We start from the raw sequence: 22,277 nt of genomic DNA on the forward strand, positions 1-22,277 counted from the left end.
TGATGCATCCTGTTTCATTCACATGGAGCACTTTGCGGCGCTCCCGGGACATTCAGACCTCCTCGTTCTTATTATTGCACCGCGATAGAAAAGGCCTGAGCCATTTCTTTCCCGTCCCTCCTGTCTGCTGGCGTAAATGAAATGTTATGCACTGGAAAAGCACAAAGTGAAGGGGAAGGAACACTGTTCAGATTCAAGGCCACCACGCTTTCTCCCCTCTACCTCCTCATTGTGCTCCACGGTGAGGCGTGAGCCGTCATAACGGCCGTCATGTTGTGGGATAAAAGGCAGAAAGCTACCTTGAAACCAGAGTGCTGTATGTAGATGTTTCTTTTTTTTTAGATGCCTAACTTCAATCAATTTAACTTTAATATATTTACTGCATTTGCCTCCAGCGGTCCTTTTTGTCTGTTAAATTATGAATCCTTTGAGTACATGTTGAATACTACAAGTATTGATTTTCATTGTTTATTTCGTTTGAAATATAGAGTATCAAATCTGTTATGATTCATACTGTGAAAGCCCCCAAACTTCCCTTATTTAAGATCAATGAAATGTATATAATAAACATGAGAGTGCCTTTATTACTAAGCTAATGATGTCTGCTGTGTGACTTTCAGACCGATGTGGGACATCCCGGGGATTCGCTTCCTTTTTTTACATTTGATTTTATGTGTCTTGTTCTTTTTTTGTGTCACTATTCCTTCCTTTTCTATGTAAATATGTAAAACTTAAATGTGTCATCAACCAGCAGCCCAGTCAGCACATTCAGTACCCTGGACCTGTTTACTAACTAGCATGGTTACCATTAAAGGTACCTGGACAATAAATACATGCAATAAACCAGCGCTTGACTTTGGAGTGTGATTCACCCAAACATTTCCTCCACAGAAACAAAATCTATTTGTGTAGATCATAATTTAAATACATGTTAAGTCATCTTTTATTGTATTGAAGTAAATATGGAGCTAAGATGTAATAAAATGGAGGATGAATACAGGCAGACGGTAACTATAGTGTGTTTTGAACATTAAAGGTTTTAAACGTGTTCTAGGAGAAATCTCAGAAACACAAGAATGAACAAAATCTGTCTTTTAAATGAAAATCTTCTTTAAACGTTTCCCCGAGGTGTTGAAATCACAGAATGCTTCATATTGTAGGTCCATCATAACTGTAATATTACATCACAGACTGAAGAGGGCGCTCTTAGATAAGTAGTCATATTAAATATGCTGTTTGGACATTTCAGAAGATAGCCAGAGCCTGGAATCACTTTTCCTCTGGATATGAGCTGCACAAAGCTTTTTGCTTCCTATTCTTGCCAGTGAAGCTCTTAACGCAGGCTCATACTGGACTCATAATTGATTAAACAATAAAAGCTTTTTTTTATCACAGCCTTCAAGCTCTTTGTGGAGTTAAATCGAAGAAATAACCATCAGTCAGTATTTCAAGCTAAATCTCTGAGCTCTCGGGTCTCAACAGCAGTTATTTCACCTCTCAACGACGCCGTATGACTCCGTCCTGCTGCCTGCTGTTTCCTAATGTGTGCACCACCACACCAATCATCTCACCCACCTCTGAGTCATCCAGCCACAGGGTTTTTCACCTTCGTCCTTGGAGGATTTGGTCCGGCTCTGCAGTCATACAATAAGAGACTGATTCAATGAGGTTTTGAGAAAAGTCATGTCGGTTTCCACTTATATGAAGTGCTGAAAGTGTTCTTGTATTCACATGAAAGCCTGGAGCAACACATTTACCTTAAGATATGAAGAAACATCATTTTTCATCTTCATGTTATGTAGATACTTTTCCAAAGAAAAAAAGTGAGTTTTTTTAGACCTATAGAGAACGATTAGAGCTTCTGTCTGCTGTCGTACGAACCATTAACTTCCATCCGCAGCTTACCTCCGACCTTGGAGAGCAGAGACTGCTTCCACCAAGGTTTCTGCTGTTGTTCTCTTGGATTATTAGCTCTCCCTCCTCGTTTTCATCAAGTCTTTACTGCAGAATGTAATGAAGCTGCAGCCTATTTCAGTACCAATGGATTCACCCTGGAAAGAGCAACCAAACACCCTCAAATCTCATTTCCCTTCGGCTCAAATTGAAAAATCGGAAGATCTCTTATTGTTTGATCAGCGTCAGACCCGCAAAACTTCTACAAAATAAACAACTGCTTTCTAACCTTCATTTTTGTAAGCTTAACTGTCTGAGGCAACATGATTAAACCCTGAAAAAACCTTGCGAATTATTGCCGCGTGGTTTCCAGAGCAACCACAGCAGCGGCACCAACGCTGTCAAGGGTGTCAGTTCGATAAATGATAATTTCCTGCCATGACCTCCAACCCAACAGGCCTCATCTCCGCTGCTACATCACGAAAGGCATCCACAGAGAGAAAAGAAAGACCAACCACCTGACCCCTCTTCTGATCGTCTAAGTGCAAGGCGTGTTTTTTCGGTGAAAGCTTTGTTCCCTCCGCGGTTCTTCTTCTGTGATAATGGGGCTGTTGGTACGGAGCGACATCCTTTTATGTCTTCTGCTGTTATTTCATGGTCACAAGAAAGAGAAAAAAAACAATTTGTTCCCGCTCAGAAGAATGAGTTTTTCTGATGGTTTATTGTTCTAACAGAAATGTCTTTCTCTTTCTTTTCTTGCAGGTTTTTTCTTACTAAAACTTGCTTGAAGATATTTGGTGCAAAATTGACGTCACCAGCAGAGGGGCGACGGAGCCTCGTTCTGGACGCACAAAATCAAAAAGTAAGACGTGAGATAGAAAGAAAAAGTAGAATATCATTAGATAATTGAATAATAAGTTAAAAATCAGTAGTTATGGCTCATGGATGAGTTAATGAACGGCTTACAGAGTGTCAGAGTGTCAGGACCTCACTGGTCGTCACCTACAAAGACACATAAAGGGACTACAAGGAGTCCAAAACAACTCAAAATAGGAGGAAAACGACCCAAAAGTCCAAGAGACACAAAAAGACCACAAAGACACATTGAAGGACTACAAAGAGTCCAAAACAACTCAAAATAGGAGGAAAATTACCCAAAAGACCATAAGGAGACACAACATGACTACAAAGACACATTAAAGGACTACAAAGAGACCAAAACAACTCAAAATAGGAGGAAAACAATCCAAAACACCATAAAGACCCGTTAAAGGACTACAAAGATACACATAAAAGGACTACAAATAGACCAAAACAACTCAAAATAGGAGGAAAACAATCCAAAAGACCACAAAGAGACACAAAAAGACCACAAGGACATATTAAAGGACTACAAAGAGACACATTAAAGGACTACAAATAGACCAAAGCAACTCAAAATAGGAGGAAAACAACCCAAAAGACCACAAAGAGACACAAAAAGACCACAAGGACATATTAAAGGACTACAAAGAGACACATTAAAGGACTACAAATAGACCAAAACAACTCAAAATAGGAGGAAAACAACCCAAAAGACCACAAAGAGACACAAAAAGACCACAAGGACATATTAAAGGACTACAAAGAGACACAATAAAGGACTACAAATAGACCAAAACAACTCAAAATAGGAGGAAAACAACCCAAAAGACCACAAAGAGACACAAAAAGACCACAAGGACATATTAAAGGACTACAAAGAGACACAATAAAGGACTACAAATAGACCAAAACAACTCAAAATAGGAGGAAAACAACCCAAAAGACCACAAAGAGACACAAAAAGACCACAAAGACACATAAAAGGACTACAAAGAGACCAAAACAACTCTAAATAGGAGGAAAACAACCCAAAAGACTACAAGGAGACACAAACTGACCACAAGGCTGAAAAACAAGACAAATGCATCAAAAAGCTCTGTGTTCTTAACGTTTAGTGAGCTGCAGTTGTGTTTAAGGAAATGTGCAGAAAAACAACTGAGAAAAAGCTGTAACCCGTTGATTCATTAGCCGGAGGGAAAAGAGTCTAATTATTCCTCCACACTGATGGCAAAGTGTGAAAGAAATGTTCCACATGGTGTCAGAAAACATCCCTCGTTCGTCCCACTAATGAGGGTCTGTGGTTGTGGGTTCTCGTGGATCAGAAGACCTCTGGTGTCTCCGGCTCTGCCATTAAAGACCAAAGGAAGCTACATCGTCGTCTACGTCTTCATGGTAACGGCCGACCAGATCTCTCAGGTCAAACAGCCTCACATGTTATTGATCATTGTCTTCTCTTTTGTTGCCCTGAACGTAACAGAACAACTTAGTGGAGAAGTTTAAGTCTTCTTATGTAAATGCTAACTGAGTGAGCTTCTTTTATGACAACAAGAGCATCACTTATTCATCAGCGTGTCCTTTAGAAGAGCAGCGTCGCCCCGTTCTGCTGTCAGCGCTGGGGGATCTCTGATCTCTGGGGGATCCGCTCTGCTTCCTAATGTCATTTCTTCCTCTTACAGCAGAAAACAGCACAAAGAAGCAAGAGGCAGTAAGAAGACGACTCATACTTCCTGCTTTTCTGCAACAGATATTGACCAATACTAGATTTTTATTTCTTTTTTCTTATTTCATCCCAATTTTTCGTTTTTATCTTATGATCTAGATTCCGGTTTTTTTATTATTATTATTATTATTATCTTTGCAGATAATCATCATCATTGGATTTGATATCACAAAAACACATTATCTCACTTTTAGTGCTCTATTTAATCTGTTTTTTGCACACTTTGAATTGAATAAAACCTCCACTTTAATCTCACAGAAGAAAATATTTTATTTAGTACATAATACTCTAAAGCATTGATAAATATCTATTTAAATATATATATATTCTTCAAATGTACAGGCTGTAATGGTTGAAAAGTCAACATGATGAAACAGAAATAGAGTACTTTATACAGTAAGAGGGTGAAATCACAGGAAAGAAATGAAGATTGGTCAGTGCAAAGGAGAGGGTTCTGTCAGGAAATTAGTCTCTCAAGAGGAAGATTGCATTAAATAACATCTGAGCAGAAGACGCTGAAAGACAAGAAGGTTTCCTATTTTACAGCTCTGAGGTAGGAGACAAGCTAACAACACACACAGCGGGAAGAAACCATGTAAACCATCAGCATCGCTCGGCAATACACAAAAACACATGCTTCTTTAAAAAGACACAACTCTTAACTGCGTAAGTGCACTCATTGATAAATTCAATTAAATATAAAATATTTTTACACCGTATATTAACATGCCGTGAATACAATCATCGCAAAATACAAGTAAAGTGAGAAAATGTGTCCGGTTTTCGAGGTCCAAAAGCACGAATGAAATTGAAGTTTAGAGTTTTGTTTGTTTATAATATATACGATAATTAAAATACCAGCAATATCTTGATACGACAGAACAGCATCTGCATGCAAGATATAAAGGAAACAGACTGAATAATGTCTCCAGTTAGAAAAACTACAATCTCTAAAAAACCAGTCAAAATCGGATTTAGTGATTACAGTTCCAGTTGTGTTTGTGTGAAGAAAAGATCACGTCAGAGATACATAGAAACATTTAAAAAGGAGAAAGTGTGACATTATGGGACACATTCTGTTGCTGCTCTTTTAAAAAAAGTGCTGGAATAATTCTCAACAAAACACATTTAAAGGTCCAGTGTGTAGGATTCGTATAATATTCCATCTTTTCATCAGGTCGCACTCCTGCTGTTGCTAAGCAACCAAAACCTGCACTCTGCAATGATGACGTTGCAATTATTGAGCAGTAAGCCTCGTTGGAGAAAACAAAGTCAAAACAATGAATGAGCGTTCGCAGGTTCTCCTGGCGCGCTTGGAAAGGGAGGGGTGAGTGGAGCCGATCCGACACACCGGGGCTTTAAATCACGACCGAAGTGCAGGCCCTGGTTAAGGCAAACGGTGCAGACAGGAAACACTGAGAATCTTCACTTTTAGTCAAATATGAACCTTTTCTGAGTTTATATGTTAGTGGAGCATTATGGGAGTTTTACGATGAAGGAAACACAAATTTGGTTGTGGACTCAACACTATTTATCTGTCTTTCCTTTCTGCCACCAAAACTGTGAATTTCATGATGACAAATTAACGTTTTTTTTAATCTTAGCTGCAGTGTCTCACGTAAGGCAATCTGTTCTGAGCGGCTGAATCACTCGTCAAGTCTGCCGCTGAAAGGGCAGATTCAGAGTCACCGTGGCTTCTCTGGGCTCGCCGATCGGCCTGTTGATCATCTCGCACTCGTTCTGTCGCGGGTGCTCCTCGATCATCTGCGACACCTCCGTGGAGCCCGCCTCGAACCCGGGCACCGTGTTGGCCACGTGCACCACGTGCACCTTGTTCCTCCCGTTTTTGCTGAGGATGCAGCTGAACACCTTCTTGAAGCCTTTGCGGAAGTGCTTGGAGACGAGGGCGTAGACGATGGGGTTGACGCAGGAGTTGGCGTAGGCCATGCAGTGCGAGAGCAGCCTGAAGGCGTACGTGGTCTGGTTGAAGGGGAAGTCTCCGTACAGGTAGCACAGGATCACCACGTGGTACGGCAGCCAGCAGATGCAGAAGAGCACCGTGACGATGATGATCATCTTGGTGACTTTGCGCTTGGCCCTCTTGGACTCCGACATGCCGTCCAGGGGGTCGACGGCGGTCCACAGGAACTTGATGGTCCGCGTGTACGAGAGGCTGACGATCAGCACGGGGATGACGTAGCCGAACAGGAAGGTGCACGTGTCCAGCACCTTGCGGTTCCGCTCCTCCCAGCCGGGGATGCACACGGTGCTGTTGCCGTAGTCGATCAGGTCGTAGTAGCTGAGGTAAGGGCCGGCAAACACAAGGGAAAGACCCCAGATGATCACCATGGCAACCACGGCGTTACACGGGGTCCGTAGCTCTCTGGAGCGCAGCGGATAGCGAATGGCCAGATACCTTTATAGAGAAAAGAGTGATGTGGAATGAGAGTTAGGTGATGTAATGACATGCAAGAAAGTCCACGAAGGATTTCCAACCGTTTCACAACCAGGTGGCATCGTTCACTTCTGCATCCACGATGATGGAACGTTTGATTGTGGTTTTATTCACCAATAGTTTGATTGTCTGGAGGGAACACTGCAGGATGCTGCAGCCTCTACACTCTCTGCTACTTTGTGGGATGATGATCGGTCACACCGGAGCCTGTTGTGGGTTATTGAATAAAAAATAAAAAGAACGCCTCAGGGAAATATCTCCAACTGGCTTTTATACCCACAGATTTTGTAGGATTATCTATGAGGTTGGATTTTTTTTCATGCACCGCTTGGTAAAATCATGCATGGCACATTGTTAGTGTTGCTGCAGGAGAAAATCCCTCCACACATCTGAAGGTGTCATGAAGAACGAGCCTGATGCTTCTATCTCACAGATGTCCTTCAGTGGTCTGACACGCTGCTTTTCACACCTTACAGCTGAAGTTATCGCCTCATCGACACCTCTGTCGAACAGGGAAGTCTGTGTTCAACATGCTGCCGTGAGCTTCGGGGTCTCTGAGAGTAAACGAAGTGCTGCAGAACACAGGGATTCTGGGTAAAACGCTGCAAAATCCACGTCGGCCACATCTGCATTTGCAAGACGCTTCGATTGCTCTCGGGAAACGGAGGCAACGGCCACTCTGGTCCGTGAAACCTGACTGGAATGGGATGAGGGACACTTAGCATTCAGCACGACGGAGGCTCGGACCTGACTATGTATGTTCAGATTTCTGAGAAAGGGATCGCTAATGACCAGTCGGCTGACGTGTGGCAAGAGGAAGAGGAAGCCGAGTGTTTCTCTGAACTGGAGATCAATTTAAACGTTGAAAAGCATTCTGGGAAACATCTGTAATGACACTCCCCCCCCCCCCCACTTCATGATGTGTTGGCTCAATCCAGATGCTCTTTCAGTATGTATATATACATCATGGGTGCATATTGGATTTGTACCCATGATGTAGTCAACTGCTATATTCATATAGCTGTACTACTGTAGATAGACATAGACGTTTGAACATAGAGGTTAATAAATCCATATGTAGATTCTCTCTCTCATATTTTTTGGTTTTGGAGCCACAAATAGCATCATATTATCGTAGTTACACAGTTAAGTAATTGTGCATAATGTACTCCTTGATTAGAAGCAATAATGCCAACTCCTTTGTTGTCTATTGAATCATTTTCACACGGGATGTTTGTCTGGCATGGAATCACAGTGAGTATGATCTGCCCGTGGGCGGCTCACTGTAGCAGCAAATATTTCCCAATGAAAGACCGAGAGTGTGTGTGTTTGCCGCTGTTCATTCAGGCTGAACCGTGATTTAATTCCTGTTGGGGATTCCTGGTCTGAAGGGCAACTGTAGGCTGCTGCCGCCTTTTATTTTTCCTCCATACTTGTTACACAAAAAGCAGAGGAGGAAAAGAGCAGAAATCCATTAACGTGGACTGATGTCGCTGCTTCTTTTTCCCAGACTGTGGAGGAAACAGGATGAAATCTCTATCCAATCCTCTGTGTGTAAACACAGCCGGTGTGAGCGGAGGGCAGACGCACAGCGACTCTGTCCACATTGACCCGAGGATGTTGTCTGACAGCCATAATGAGGCTCTCTGCCAGGGATGTAATTTCCAACCCGGGGATGATGCATGGTTCTCTCAGAAGATGGTCGATTACAGATGCAGCGTGTCTGTAAGGTCTTATAGGTCTAATTCTGTCTGTGAGCTGTTGTTGAAAATAACATTTGTGTTGTATGAAAGCTTCTTTACAGCCTTCAGAGTTCTACAACCTTCATAAGATGTTTAGCCTTGATGCTCTTTGTTGAAAAATGCAACTTCCTCTGCTCCTAATGGCATTTTCGAGGCTCCACCAATCAGAGCGGAGAAGTCTCTAACGCAGATGTGGATCACAGATGGTGATGATCGCATATTCTCTCACACATTGTCTGTTTCATTTACCAGAATTAAATGAAAAATGTTTGATGGATTAATAGATAACCTTTACTGTACTCGCAGCTATAACAACAATGTGTTGCAGCAGGAAACAAAGGGCTTTATGGGTAATATGTCATAATAATTATCTCTCTCGTGTTTACAGTAATTATTTCAAGGTAATTTGAAAAGGGATTATGGATGTTTCAAATGTCAAACAATAGCCTGTTAAGTGGAAAGGATTTTTGCTGCGTTATATAACGTGTGTTTGTATTTTCTCTTCTGGGACGCGACGGATAATAAACCTACCTGTCGACGGAGACGGCGGCGAGCGTGAAGCTGCTGGCGTACATGGTGAGGTTGATGAAGAAGTGCACCACTTTGCACATGAAGGAGCCGAACACCCAGCCCTCCAGGGAGTAGATGGTGGCTTGGAAGGGAACGCAGAAGATGATGAAGAAGAAGTCGGCCATGCTCAGGTTGAGGATGAACAGGTTGGTGGTGTTGTAGCCCACCTGGCCGCTCCGCAGCAGCACGGCCAGCACCAGGCTGTTGCCCACGGTGCCCAGCAGGAAGATGAGGGAGAAGACCACCGACACGATCACGCTGGCCGGGTTCAGCTGGTAGCTCTCCGAGACGTTGGCCTGCCCCGCCGGCCAGCTGAAGTCCTCAAAGTCAGACATGTTTGGAAAGTCTGAAATAGGAGAGGAGAGAAAATACAGCATGAGGAGCCGAAACCAGGCCTAGAAAGCAGATCGGCCAATCATAGCGTAGCTTCGTCCGTCTCAGATCAGGGTCTGACAACATGCAGGTTTGGATTCGGAGCTAGTCGAGGTTAAAGGTCGTAATAGTGAAACCCGGAGAGGCTGGAATTAGATGTAATGTGACTGTGATCTGGAGTTTATCCAGTTAAACTGTTTGACATCCTGGATGTCCTTCAAACTGGAGACTCTTGATTGATTCAGGGCAGTGACAGTGTGGGCTCCGGTGGGCGGGGCCTAGTGAAGGAAACCTTTGAAGACAAGCCTCATATTGATATATATACGACGATGATGATGATTCACTCTTTTTAACATTGTACTAAAAAGGCTGACAACGCCTGAACGCACCAGAAGACTTATTTATCCAAGTAATCCCCAGCGGGTTTCTGTCACACATGATAATAAAATGAATTAGAGGCTGTTTTTAATTGGCTGGTGACATACTGTCAGATGTGTTCGGGGACTATATTCACTGTTACCATCACAAAGAAGGTTGCAAAGTTCAATCTAAATAGAAATGTTGCTGAATTCATTCACACTTCATATTCCACTCCATTTCCTTTTAGAAAGGTTTACTGAGGTTCACCTATCAAGTGAATGTTTTTTCCTGCCGGTGACTCATGCAACATCCTGCAGAGATTTATTGGCTTTTTTTTAGGTAAATGCGTCCGAGCCACTTCCAGCCTCCTCTCCTCTCTAATTCAATGAATTGTGCTTTAATCCCAGAGCGGTTCGAGTGCTCTCGTCGGCTCATTTCTCTCTGAAAAGGACGAAGAGCAGGAGTCCATGTGAGCCGGGGGATCTTTGCTTTCAGGCCACGACCCGTCGTCACCGATGACAACCTCGGCTTCTGACGTGTTGCTGGTTTGTAAAGGGTTTTTGTAGAAAGTAAAGAGTTGCTGTTGATGGTGAAGCTGAAGAGAAGAGAATCACACAACAAGCTCGATGCCTGTAAATGTTTCATTTAATCCAAGGACGTTAAAATGCGAGAACATTGACACTCTTTTCCTGTTTTAATTGGTTCACTCCTAATGCATCTTTATGTTCCCCCTGCTTTATGATGGTCCGCCCCGCCCCGACCAGGTTCACCTCTGTCTCATTAGTCCTCACCTCCCCTCCTGCTCACCTGTCCTCACTACCCCAACTACTCAGTCACTATTAATACCTGACCCCTGACCCCTGACCCCCGGGTCGTTTTAGCTGCTTTCTGACAGCTCTACCTGCCTGCCTTTCCGACGCTGAACTTTTTGTGCAATCCTGCAAAAACGACTCTCAATTAGGTTTGGAGGGAAACGTATTTCCTCCCCAACTCAGATTCAGCCAGTTTGAAACCAAAAATTGTTCAAATGTTTTGTATGATGCATCAAACGCAATCGCGACAAAATCTTCACCTCGAAACGTGACTCAGTTTTGAGGAGAAAGGGCTGTTTTAGTGGTGGTAAAGCTCCTCCCTGCCTGCTCCCTGCACCGAGACACAAACAGTTTCTAGGAAACAGACTTAATCGACTGGATGTTAAGAATATATTCTAATATTTCTCACATTGTCGTGTCTTGAGGTTGTGAAGAAGAAGCCTTCACACCTGAAATCCCACATCCAGCTGGGGCTCCAGAGGTGACGACGGGCTGCTGGGAGCAGATGCAGCTACATCTGATTCAAGTGTATTCTAATCAGTTCTTCGTGCTGATTTACCAAGAGAAGGGGGGACTCTGATGTTTCTGCAATGCAGACAAACCGTTCATTGACCGCTGACGCCTCCTGAATGTAAAGTTACATCATCATCAAACGACGGTTTTCATTTGGATTGGTTTGGTGTGGAGATAAAAACCCAAATTGAGCGAATGTGGATCCAGTTCGGTTATGTTCTTGGTCTTCTTGATGACGCCACATGTGCCAAGTCTCCCTAAAGCAAGATCGTAGATCTGAGTAGAGCTGAAGAGCCATGAAGAGAGTTGCTAATTATCCCACCTAAATTAATAGAGCAGCATTTTTAAACGACCAATGTGCTGCAAGTGATGTGCTGTCGCATTTATCTTCCAGCTCAGGAGCTCCGACTGCAGCCGAGATGGAACGATTAGATTGTGTTTTCGGCTGTCGTCCGACGATGAAGAAATCAATCACAGAAAACTGTATTTTTATGAGGCTTCTGTAAACACAGACCATTAAAACTGATCCTCTGAGACATTATTTGAAGGCTTTTCATGCTTCCTTTGCTCAAAACTCAGCAGCCTAAGATGAATTATTAAACACGATTAAACTTTCAAAAATCCTTTGAATCTGAACACGGGCTGCCCGTCCGCCTGCATAATCACAGTCGTGCCTGAGGATGCACTGATGACGGGCAAATAAATGACCCTCTGCAGGGGGATTGTAATGTGTTCTTAGTAACGTTATTCGGAGGTTGTCAGTCGCTGCAGAGATATTTTCCTCAGCTCTGTCGATGCCGATACCTGACTTCAGCAGCCTCTTTGATGTTGAGGCGGATTCCCCCCAGTTCTTCCCAGTAGGGAGGACGATTTAAACTGATGTTAGATATCCGACTGCGGTGGGACGAACAGGTCTCAGGAGGGGATCCCAGCAAACAGGGGGGCATCCGTTTCCAGAGATGGATGAGCTGGTAGTGTCCTGACAGCTCGCCGACTGTGGCTGAGCTCAGTGTGACCGTCGTGTGGGCGCAATTAGAGTTTTTGGAAATGAAACAGTGAGTAATGAACAGAGCCGAGACCAGGAGGAGGAGGAGGAGGAGGAGGAGGAGGACAGTGATAATGTGGATGAAACAATTTTCACAGGAGATTCTTCAGCATTTCAAACAACAATAACGGTGAGCAGGCACAGATTACATCATCACATCACAGAGCTAGAATATGACTCAAAGCTAAATTTGGGAGGTTGTTTATGCAGCCAAACAACCAAACTTTACATATCATTGCTGCATTTTATAGACAGGGGGATTGCGTGTGACATGAATTTGAATTGCAGACGTTCTCTGCAGCGTTTCTATCCCACACTAACAGCAGACTCAGCTTCAGCCCGGGCAGACGCAGCGTGGTAAACCTACCTGACGACGGCAGGATGGGAAGCCTCCTCTCAGCTTGTGGACCAGACTCCCAGTAGAGCTGCTCCCGTTAAGATGCTTCCACTCTGAACGCCTCTGTTCTCCCAGTGTGCACCGCTATCTGCCTGTGCTGCTGCTATCATACTCTTACTCCGCCTCCCCTCCTCCTCCTCCTCCTCCTCCCCTTAGTGAGGACTCCTCCACATCCAATGTTCACTCCTCACTGCAGAAAAGGGATTACAGAGCCGGGGCATCCCGCCAATCTATCCGCCATCAGTGCATAATCAGGAGGTTCCCTGACAAATAACCCCTGAAGCAGCATTGATCGCTGACACATGCACCCAAATCAGCCGATCCCCAAACGAGGCGCTGACCTTTGCAGCCGCATTAATCCTCACCGTCGCTTGTTAAGTGTCACCATTCAATTTAGCCAATCAATTCAGGTTTGGGTATTTCTGAAGAAGTTTTTAAAATGTGATTTATTTTTGTAGGATCAAACGAGTCACTTCATTGGATGGATGTTTTCAAATGTTTTATTTGAACTTGCAGGAACAGGAAAAAACATCTGATGCTTGAGGCGATGTTTAACGTGCATCTTTATTCATGAACACAGGGTCAATAACACATCCTCAAGCTAACGTTTATGACTGTTGCTGCAGGAATCTCTGTGGTTCGCAGCTTTGGAGGGTTTAGATCTGATCATTGAACTATGAGATGTTATCATCGAATGCATATCTCAGCAAGCAATTACTGTTTATTACTTGCTTTTTCAGAAAATGTCATAATCACTCAGACCCAAAATATTATTGAAGAATGAATGAATGGAATTCACTCCCTCGACTCCCTCATCCAAACATAGAAGCAAACAAACAAGCATAAAATGGAAAATCCAATGAAAAGGTAATAGAATTGGTTAAAGGGTCAAGCTGAGTTTTTGTCAGAGAATGATGACTCATATAACAAGCAGGATGGAAAAATATCATCCACTAATGTTGTGCTATGAGTAATGTAGATGAAAATAACAAAAACGATTTAGAGGGTTATTATAAACAGCAGGTTATGTTATTATAAACAGTAAAAGCTGACTCCTGACATAGATTTAGCCTCATATTTTAATATATTAAGAATGTAATTGATGTTCATGCTCTTTTTCCCCAGATATTGTATGTATTGGATCCTGACACCTCTAATAAAGGATCCACATGAAGAAAAGCAGAGAAGGGCCCAGGCTGCTGCCACTGAGGCCCTAACAACCTGATTATTAATTTACTCACAAGCATCGTCGTCAGTGTGAGTAGAAAACATTTTGCCAAATCAGCAGGGGTCTGACGTGGTCTGGGCTGGCTCGGGTACCTGGATCCTGATTGGAGACTCTTAATAATGCAGCCAGACACCCTTCAGTCTGACACATTGCTGACATGCTGTCAGCCAGCATTCATCACGGAGCAGCACGTCCACGCCCACAAACACACACACAGCTGGAAGCCAAAGCATGCTTTAACATCCATTACTTTACTGTCCATTTATGTCATTTATTATTGCACTTTGTCAATATGTTTTCCCCCGTCTCTACAGTATTTGACACAGACACAATCTGAATGTCATCCCACTGTTCAAGCCCACAAAGTTATGAACAGTGAACATTGATTTGATCCGTCGTATAGACAACTAACACCTAAAGTTACCTGTTTGATCATTAAAATCCTCACACAGCGGGACCACCTGCTTAGTTTGGACAATGATGGATTCTGGCCTCGCTGTCAGGAAAATTAACATTCAGGAATACCTCTGGGTGTTGTTCCGTGAGGGTGTTTCCATGGCAACCGCAGATTGAAAGGATGGCAAAAAAGAAAAAAAAAAAAAAGAATACAGGATTGATTTCCACCCCAGAACACGAGGAGTTAGGATGACATTTTACAGAGTATAGTCTGCATGGAAATGAATGAATTATTAAAATGCAGCTTCAGGCCAACAAAAAACAACAACGTTTTCTTCTGTTGGAGTTGAACCTCGGAGATTTCTCAGCAGAATTCAGCATAAGGTTGGTATCTGGAGAGGAGGAGTTCTTTTTACTGTTTGCCAACTATAATAAACTAGACTCCCCTGATGACTTCATGGAAACACTCGGCTGTTTGTCTCCATGTAACGCTCCCTGAAACGTGAAGAAAGAGTTATTCTTCTACAAAATAAAAGATGAATTGATTTCAGAGAGGAGCCATGACAACATGTACCCGTGACATGAAATATCTCCTCTGATAAAAGTGTGATCAAAACACTGACACACTCATTAATTCAAAATGCAACGTCGCTCAAAGAATCACACGTTCTGGATTCAATCAGCTCTTATTAATTAGTCTTCTCCCGAGGCGTGGAGAGCCTGCGTTCAATATTGATGTTTTACAGTCTTAATTGATTTTAATTGTGAGTGAACGGGTTCAGCTGTGTGCGAATCTGGGAGCTCTCAGTGCAGAAGTGGAGGCGCAAGAATATATATATATATATATATATATATATATATATATATATATATATATATATATATATATATATATATTTATATAGTGAAGTGTTAATCTCGTGTGCACACCTTGGCTCTTGATCGTGAGCTCACACTGTGCTGAGGGATCAATACGTCCATTGGTGGACTCTATATGTGCCGTCGTTTACCTCACTGGTATTATATATGGCTTTCTGGTCAATCATATCCAACTCAAAGTCTTAACCTAATTGTTTTTTTGGGAATGCATCAGTTATGAATGTGAACTTTGAGGACTTTGAGGCAGCGCTGGTTGAGTCAATGTGACTGTAAATATCTGTATGAGTGCACAGATATCAATACTATCCTTTATATAACACTTGTAGAAGTGAATGCACTACTTTTATGTTAAATATTTTAACGTCTGCACTGTTTTTTATTATTGCAAATATGTTTTTATTCTCCTTGTCTTTCTGTAATGCATTTTAATTTTGCCTTTATTTTCTAGTAATTCTTCTATTTTTTCACTTTATTGTATGACATGTTATGATGTGAAGCACTTTGAGTCTGCCTTGTGGATGAAAGGTGCTATACTAATAAAGTTGCCTTGCCTACCTCTTTTTTTTTTGGATGAGGACATCTCATCATTGATGAGATTCATTTAAACATCTGATGGTCGGTCTGTTCGCTGCTCTCGTCCAGAATGAAATATATATATATATCTCAACAACCACAAGATGGATTGGATTGTACAGACGTTCATGGTTCCCTGAGGATGAATCCCCCCTTCCTCTAGCGCCACCATGTGGCTCACATTCCATTAATTTGGATGCATTACCGTGACATTTGGAAGAAACATTCATGCTCCCTCTGGAGGAATCGGAACAACTTTGGTGATCCCCTTTGTTTACATCCAGCGCCACCATCAGGTCAAAAATATGTCCAACAGCCCCATCTATGGATCACATGACCTCATTATGTAACAGCTAAACTCAAAAGGAGCGTTTTCTACACGTTGTGAAGACAACATGGCGTTCATGTTGTCACTCTGAGTCATCAGCATATTCATCTCAGCGGCAGAATGAGGCGTGATTACAAAGTGACATATTGCACAGTGGGTCAGTCCCGGTCTCAGCTGCATACTGCATATCATTATCCCCCCGGTTGTCATGGAAACAAATCAAGAGGATGGAGTGCGAGGTACTTGTTTTGGGGTGTAATTTCCGCAGGGATTGTTTTTTTTCCCCCAGTTACAAAACGAGAAGCATGAGTCTGGCATCAGCTTCAAAGCACTTCTGACAATATTTCAATTCTTCAGAGTTTTGCTGAAATCTGACAGCTTAGATGCGTCGGATGATGTGAACTCTGTGTTCTCACTCACAGCCTGAAGCAGCGAAGCAGGAGAAACGCTCACATCGATCTGATCTGGAGACAGTGGTCATTTGGCTTATAGGATTACTGGTGAGTGTACGAACTTTATCACAGAGTATTTTCTCCCCATCGCTGCGATAAAACACTAATTTCCAGGACACTTGCCCTCTGGCTTTATTTAATGTGACGTCATGACGCCGAAACCACGACTATATGGATCTGTTGGCGGCGTCTTTCAAAAGGCCTCCATTAGAAACGGGGCCTGCAGTCAATTCAGGGTGAGTTTGTTTTGACCCCAATCAAAAGCCGGAGGAAGAACGTTTCATTTCATGGAGGATCCTTCAGGAAGCCCGAAGGAAAAACCACTTCAAACAACACATCATCAAAACAGCAGAGGGACGGCGCTCACACGGCCACGAACAGATGACTGCTTCAGTGTAATCGACAAAAACAAGACATAATAAGGAAACTTAAATGGAATTGTAATCACCTTCTGTGCATGCATCGTTATATATAATTTACATTTCATTTTACATCGTCTTGTATTTACATTTTAATATGTCTACATGTCTATAACGCACACATCCTCCCAGGGATCCATTATGATTCTGACTCTGACCATCGGAGAAGATGATATATGATAAATTAACATTTATCTATTTGTTGAAAACATCTGACTTCACCTCTGCTGTACAAATCATAACTTTTCTTACCTGCGGCTGCTGAGAAATCGACTGAGAGAAGAAAACAATGAACATTAATGCTTCATGATGCTTTGAGTTCACACACACATGCGGGGGATGCTCCAACCCACCACACAGAAATCTGATTTATTATTTAAACCTGAAAAAAACAGCTTACATTAGAGATGTGTGTATTTACTGGAAAGAAGCCGGTTTCATGTGTGCAGGGATGAGCAAAACATTTCTTCTATCAAATACAATAACATCTATAAAAGTCTAAATATACTTTAAAGGCCTAAACAACTTTTATATGTGAAATATTTAAGTGTAAAAACAATCCTATACAGGCTCAATACGCGGTTGCTTCAGGGAGAGTTGAAATCGTGTTCCCATTGGCTGATTGGTTGATTAGCTGTTTTTGCTCCACGCTGATTGGCCCTCGCACAGCCGTGTGCTTCGTGACGTCCAATCACATTCACGCAGGTGTTCCGGGCGGATATTTCAACCTGTCGCTCGTCGCGGCTCGCTGGTGCCAACTCTTGTTTACGTCACAACACCGGATCTGACTGTTAAATAACTATTCGCAGTGTGGCGCGCGCTGTCTTCCCGCGCGCTGTCTTCCCGCGCGCTGTCTTCCCGCGCGCTGCCAGATGTCGGGACCGAAGCCGTGTTTGCTGTCGGACCTCGGCCGCTCCGTTCGCGGCCTGCTGCCCGGACTTTGACCCGCCGTTCCCGGATCCAAAGGTAAGGCTGTGCCGCTGTGCTGCGGTGACATTTTGGCTCAGTAGCGGTTGTGTTGCTATCTGTGGCTGCTTCGCTGCTGATGTTTGTTTGACGTCAATTGCATGGCCTTTTTGGGCGTTTCCGGCTTCCGTACTTGTGGTTGTTTAGTTTGTTATTCTGTAGAATCTGTGTTTTCCTATGAAATCTGTCTATAATCCCCCAAAAAGAAGCCCATGCAGCAGTTGAGTGTATTTCTTGTTACTATAATGTCTAAAGCGAGTGTTTGAATCCTCATGTTTGGGCTCACTTGTTTCTACTGGCTGTTTTTGGTTGCTTCCTATTACCCCATGCTGTTTATTGCATCAGAATTCTTTATTAAACTTTGGTTTCTGGTTGTTGCTGAAATCAACCTGTGATCACGCCTGTATGCCTTTCAGCAAAATACGTGTTGTTATTTTGTCTTTCTAACGTCCCTCCCACTCCATTAATTATGAATATGCTGCATTATGGATTGACATCTGCTGCTCACCTTGACTCTGCATTTGAGGAAATATCAATAACAAGTAGACAGCCTAAAGCTGAGAGAAACACTTTATTTTTTTTAATGTTTTTCTTCATATACCATCCACGCAGCACCAGGATCAGCTGGTCGTCTTACTGTTATAATAGCCATGGTAACCGGTCAGTGTTGGCATTTCTGAGTTAAGTCTGTGGGAGTTCTGGATCCTCAGCAGCCTTTTCTGCGTTTTCTCTACTTTTGTTCACTTTATATGATTTATTATTCATGTATTTTGCCCAAAACACATTTTTTCGACTGGCTGCCAAGCCAATGGGTCCTGTTGAATAAAATGAGAAATACATTCTCTACGATTTGATAGAAAACTGTGTTTATCAACAGCTGTTGAACGCTTAGCTGGCTGTGTGCATTGTTCACAGAGGATGTACCCTAATACTGGTCTTACAAAGGACCATAGAATTGATATTACCATGTATGTACTTGGTATTCAGTGTATTAGTATGCTTCATGTGATGCTGATTGTGGTAAATAGACACCAGCGTGTCGGCATTATCACAGCTTCACGTCTCAATCACAGGCTTGTTTTCTGATGTCACTGAGAATCAGATCTTCTTTGTCTCCAGTCGTGGATTTAACACGTCGGTTTAGTTTCTGCTCTGTAACACCATACGAGTTGAAAAGGTGCCTTAATGCTCGACTGCATCCTCTGTAGATGGAAGACGTTCATTCATGCTGACTTGTGAAACACAAAAACATGTACCAGGGTTTGTCGGTTGGTAAACTTTGAAGGTGTACTTTCTGTTGTTCTTTGGATTTGTCTCTGAATGCATGACTGGCTGAAAGGCTGGGTAACATAAATGTGGTGGCGCCCAGGAGAGCTCCTCACCCCTGACTGACCTGGACCGGTTCATATTGATCGTGCTGCAGACGCTCACCGGTGTCCTTGGGTTTGTTGGAGCATGAATTTGGTGGAGAAATGTGTAACGGAGATAATTACTAGCAGGAGCAGAGAGCTGCGGTACTAAAGAATGACGATTTAATCAATGGGAGGTGAAGTGGGCGGCAGCACTCAGAAATAACATAACAGTTTCAGTCTTCTCCTGAGCTTCAAATATATCCTCACACTTGAAATCTTTTACAACCCAACCAGGAAATAAAACCATCTCTGACAAACTGGCTCAACCTTGAACATTTGAACCTTTTTAACAAAATCATCCAATCCATCCAATCTTTCTGTGATGCTGCATATTTTATATCACTTTTCTACAATTTCATTTTTAAGGAACATTTTGACTTTATCTCAAAATCTCAATACTTTGTAAATATCGGTACGTTTTCCAGCAATAGAAGGGGTTCAGAAGTAATCATGAAACATAATAATAGTACCTTTTAATATAATATTATAAAATATGGTGGAGGATAGAACCAAATAGGCTACATTTCCCAGATTTTTTATCATAATTGTAACTTTTTCACACTAGCCAAAGTCTATAGTGTCCCAATCCCACACTCATATTCAGTATGGATATTACACTTTCATAGCAGAGCGTACAGTATTTACTTTATTGAGTAGTCTCTATTTGATTGAAACTGTCGTTGTTGACCTCTGCTCCCTTTACTCATCTCCACACTTCAATCACAAGGTAAATTAGATCAATCCCTCCTTTACTGTGAGTTTACCATCAGCTGTTCCCGTGACCTGCTTTCTGCCTGAACACCACTCATCTCTTCAATGACGGAACATTTTACAGCGAGGGGAGAGAAAAAAAAACAGAATTACACTCCAGCGAGCCCAATGAGTGTCAAGTAATACTTGGAATGAAATCCTACCCACTGAGTTTTAAGAGCTCAGCCTCCAGCTTCCAGTGTTTTTAAATGGCTGTAATGAATTTCTTCTCCCGCTGTGCTCTCATCAGATTTTCACCCATAATAATATCCTAGTAGGTAAATGTCACTGTTGGACTGTTGGTGGGAATAAGAGCAGAGAAAATTAAAAAGCATGACGTACATGAGAGCATTCTGCAGAGCTGTAAGCACAATACAGTCTTTGTTTGCTGATAATAATACAGCAGCTGGGCTAAAACGATAAGTAAGCAACACTGCCAGGTAGCTTGTGGGCCCATTTGGTTCCAGACCAGAAGCCAGACCAGGTCCTGGTGCTGCTGGTGAACCGGTTGGACATCTCAAGTGAAGGTGATGTGTGTGTTTTTTGGTGCTTTAGTGACGTCTCGTTACCATGGCAATCAATTCTATAAAGATGTGTTTTTGGATTTGGGTGGACCCTTTTTTGGGCAGAAGGTTCCCGCCGCCGCCGGCACATCCTGATCCGCTCTCCTGGTTTCCTGCTGTGATGTGAAGTGACATTGATGAAGACGAAGCGGTGTGTTTTCCTCCCGGTCATAAATCTCCAGCTGAGAAACAAGTCTCCACCTGTGACACCGACACCTGTTATTTACTATGAGAGCGAGAGTTTTACAGTTTTACAGAAACACGTAGAAAACCAACCATTAAGGCTTTCATAAACGTATACTTTTATAAAATATGATATATTTTTATTTGATGAGTTATTCTTTACACAATAAAGTAAGGAAGTTATTCCAATAAATCATTGTTTTGTTGGATATTTACAATAAATCCTTTTCATTTTGATAAAATAAGCAGAAAACTTCACTCTCGTAAGAAGAACTTGCTTATTTGTTGAAAAATATGCTGAAAAGGTTCAGCTTGACTTAGAAAACGCAGCCATGAGGATTCACGGCCATGTTTAACGTCACAAGAGAATCATTCAGACACCAATCCCTCTTCGTGGCAGCAGTCAGTCAGAAATCCTTGAGGTGCACTGAAACGAATGAAAACAGACACAAAGTGATCACGTAGCCATTCATCACCTGAGATTAACAAGGTACTCGCTGAGTGAATTTCCATGTGTTTCTCCGTCACCACCTGGGCTGAAATCCTCCGAGACGAGAGGCAAGAAAGTCTGAGGCATCGACGTTTGATGACCTTTCAGCAAACACAGACCGAATGTCTATTTTTAAGTGTTTTCTATTGTTTTCCATCTTCGTAAACCCTTCATGTCACTCAGCATCGCTCCGCTTCTCTGCCCAATAATCGCTTGATATGGAGTATTTGGACTAATGGGAGTTCTGCGTGCTCTGCAGGCCTCTAATGCAATCAGCTAATTGAATACCTTTTTGTTAATTTCATAACAGCCAGCCGTTTGGAGCAGAACCAACCACTTATCCGCGTTTCGAACACTATTTGTGAGGCTGGAGAGGGTGGATTTCTTCCTTTTGATATCTGTGTTGTAAACATCTCTAAAACCTCTGTGTTGTACAAACCCGATCCCATTTATCTCCCTAATTGGTGCTTTTCACTGAAGTGCCTGCAGACACTCAGAAACAGAGTTTAGTAATGAGAGGCATCAAGTAGTTTCTTTCATATAATATTGGCTAATATAATATTAGCATTTAACCCAAAACATTAAATTAGGTATAAAAATGTATCTTCCTGTGAGGAGCTGCTTATGGACGAGACTGTTAAAAACAACAATGGCGTCGATCAGCATCAGTTCTCACAGAGCCGGCACTGAAGGCTTTTCTCCATAGAAAAGATGTTAATAGGCCTACTTGCACTAGTTCGAACAAAATTACTTTCCTCATCAATATGCAAATGTATGCAGCAAGATGCTGCAACTGATTAGATCATAATGCATTGCTTTGAATAGTTTTAATTAACTCTGTACAGAAAACTACAGAATACAATGTCACACACTGTGTGTACATACATACATACAG

The 22,277-nt window shown here is 42.4% G+C and overlaps 1 protein-coding gene across 1 annotated transcript; it reads right to left on the reverse strand.

The window, feature by feature from the left end:
• Positions 1 to 5,952: 5,952 nt before the first annotated feature.
• Positions 5,953 to 9,864, reverse strand: galr2b (galanin receptor 2b). Its single transcript, XM_084036706.1, has 2 exons — positions 9,206 to 9,864; positions 5,953 to 6,893 (listed from the first exon to the last, which is right to left on the reverse strand). The coding sequence occupies exons 1-2, from the start codon at positions 9,619 to 9,621 to the stop codon at positions 6,131 to 6,133; spliced, it is 1,179 nt and encodes a 392-aa protein (XP_083892832.1). The 5' UTR covers positions 9,622 to 9,864; the 3' UTR covers positions 5,953 to 6,130.
• Positions 9,865 to 22,277: the final 12,413 nt, after the last annotated feature.

The sequence above is a fragment of the Eutrigla gurnardus genome (genome assembly GCF_963514095.1).
Source record: "Eutrigla gurnardus genome assembly, chromosome: 20".
Classification (NCBI taxonomy): domain Eukaryota; kingdom Metazoa; phylum Chordata; class Actinopteri; order Perciformes; family Triglidae; genus Eutrigla; species Eutrigla gurnardus.

Excerpts from the sequence above, each read along its gene's own strand:
- galr2b (XM_084036706.1), bottom strand. The coding sequence starts at position 9,621 with ATGCTGTATTTTCTCTCCTCTCCTATTTCAGACTTTCCAAACATGTCT. Across the intron at positions 6,894-9,205 it reads GCCGCCGTCTCCGTCGACAG|GTATCTGGCCATTCGCTATC; the intron begins GTAGGTTTATTA and ends TTCTCTATAAAG.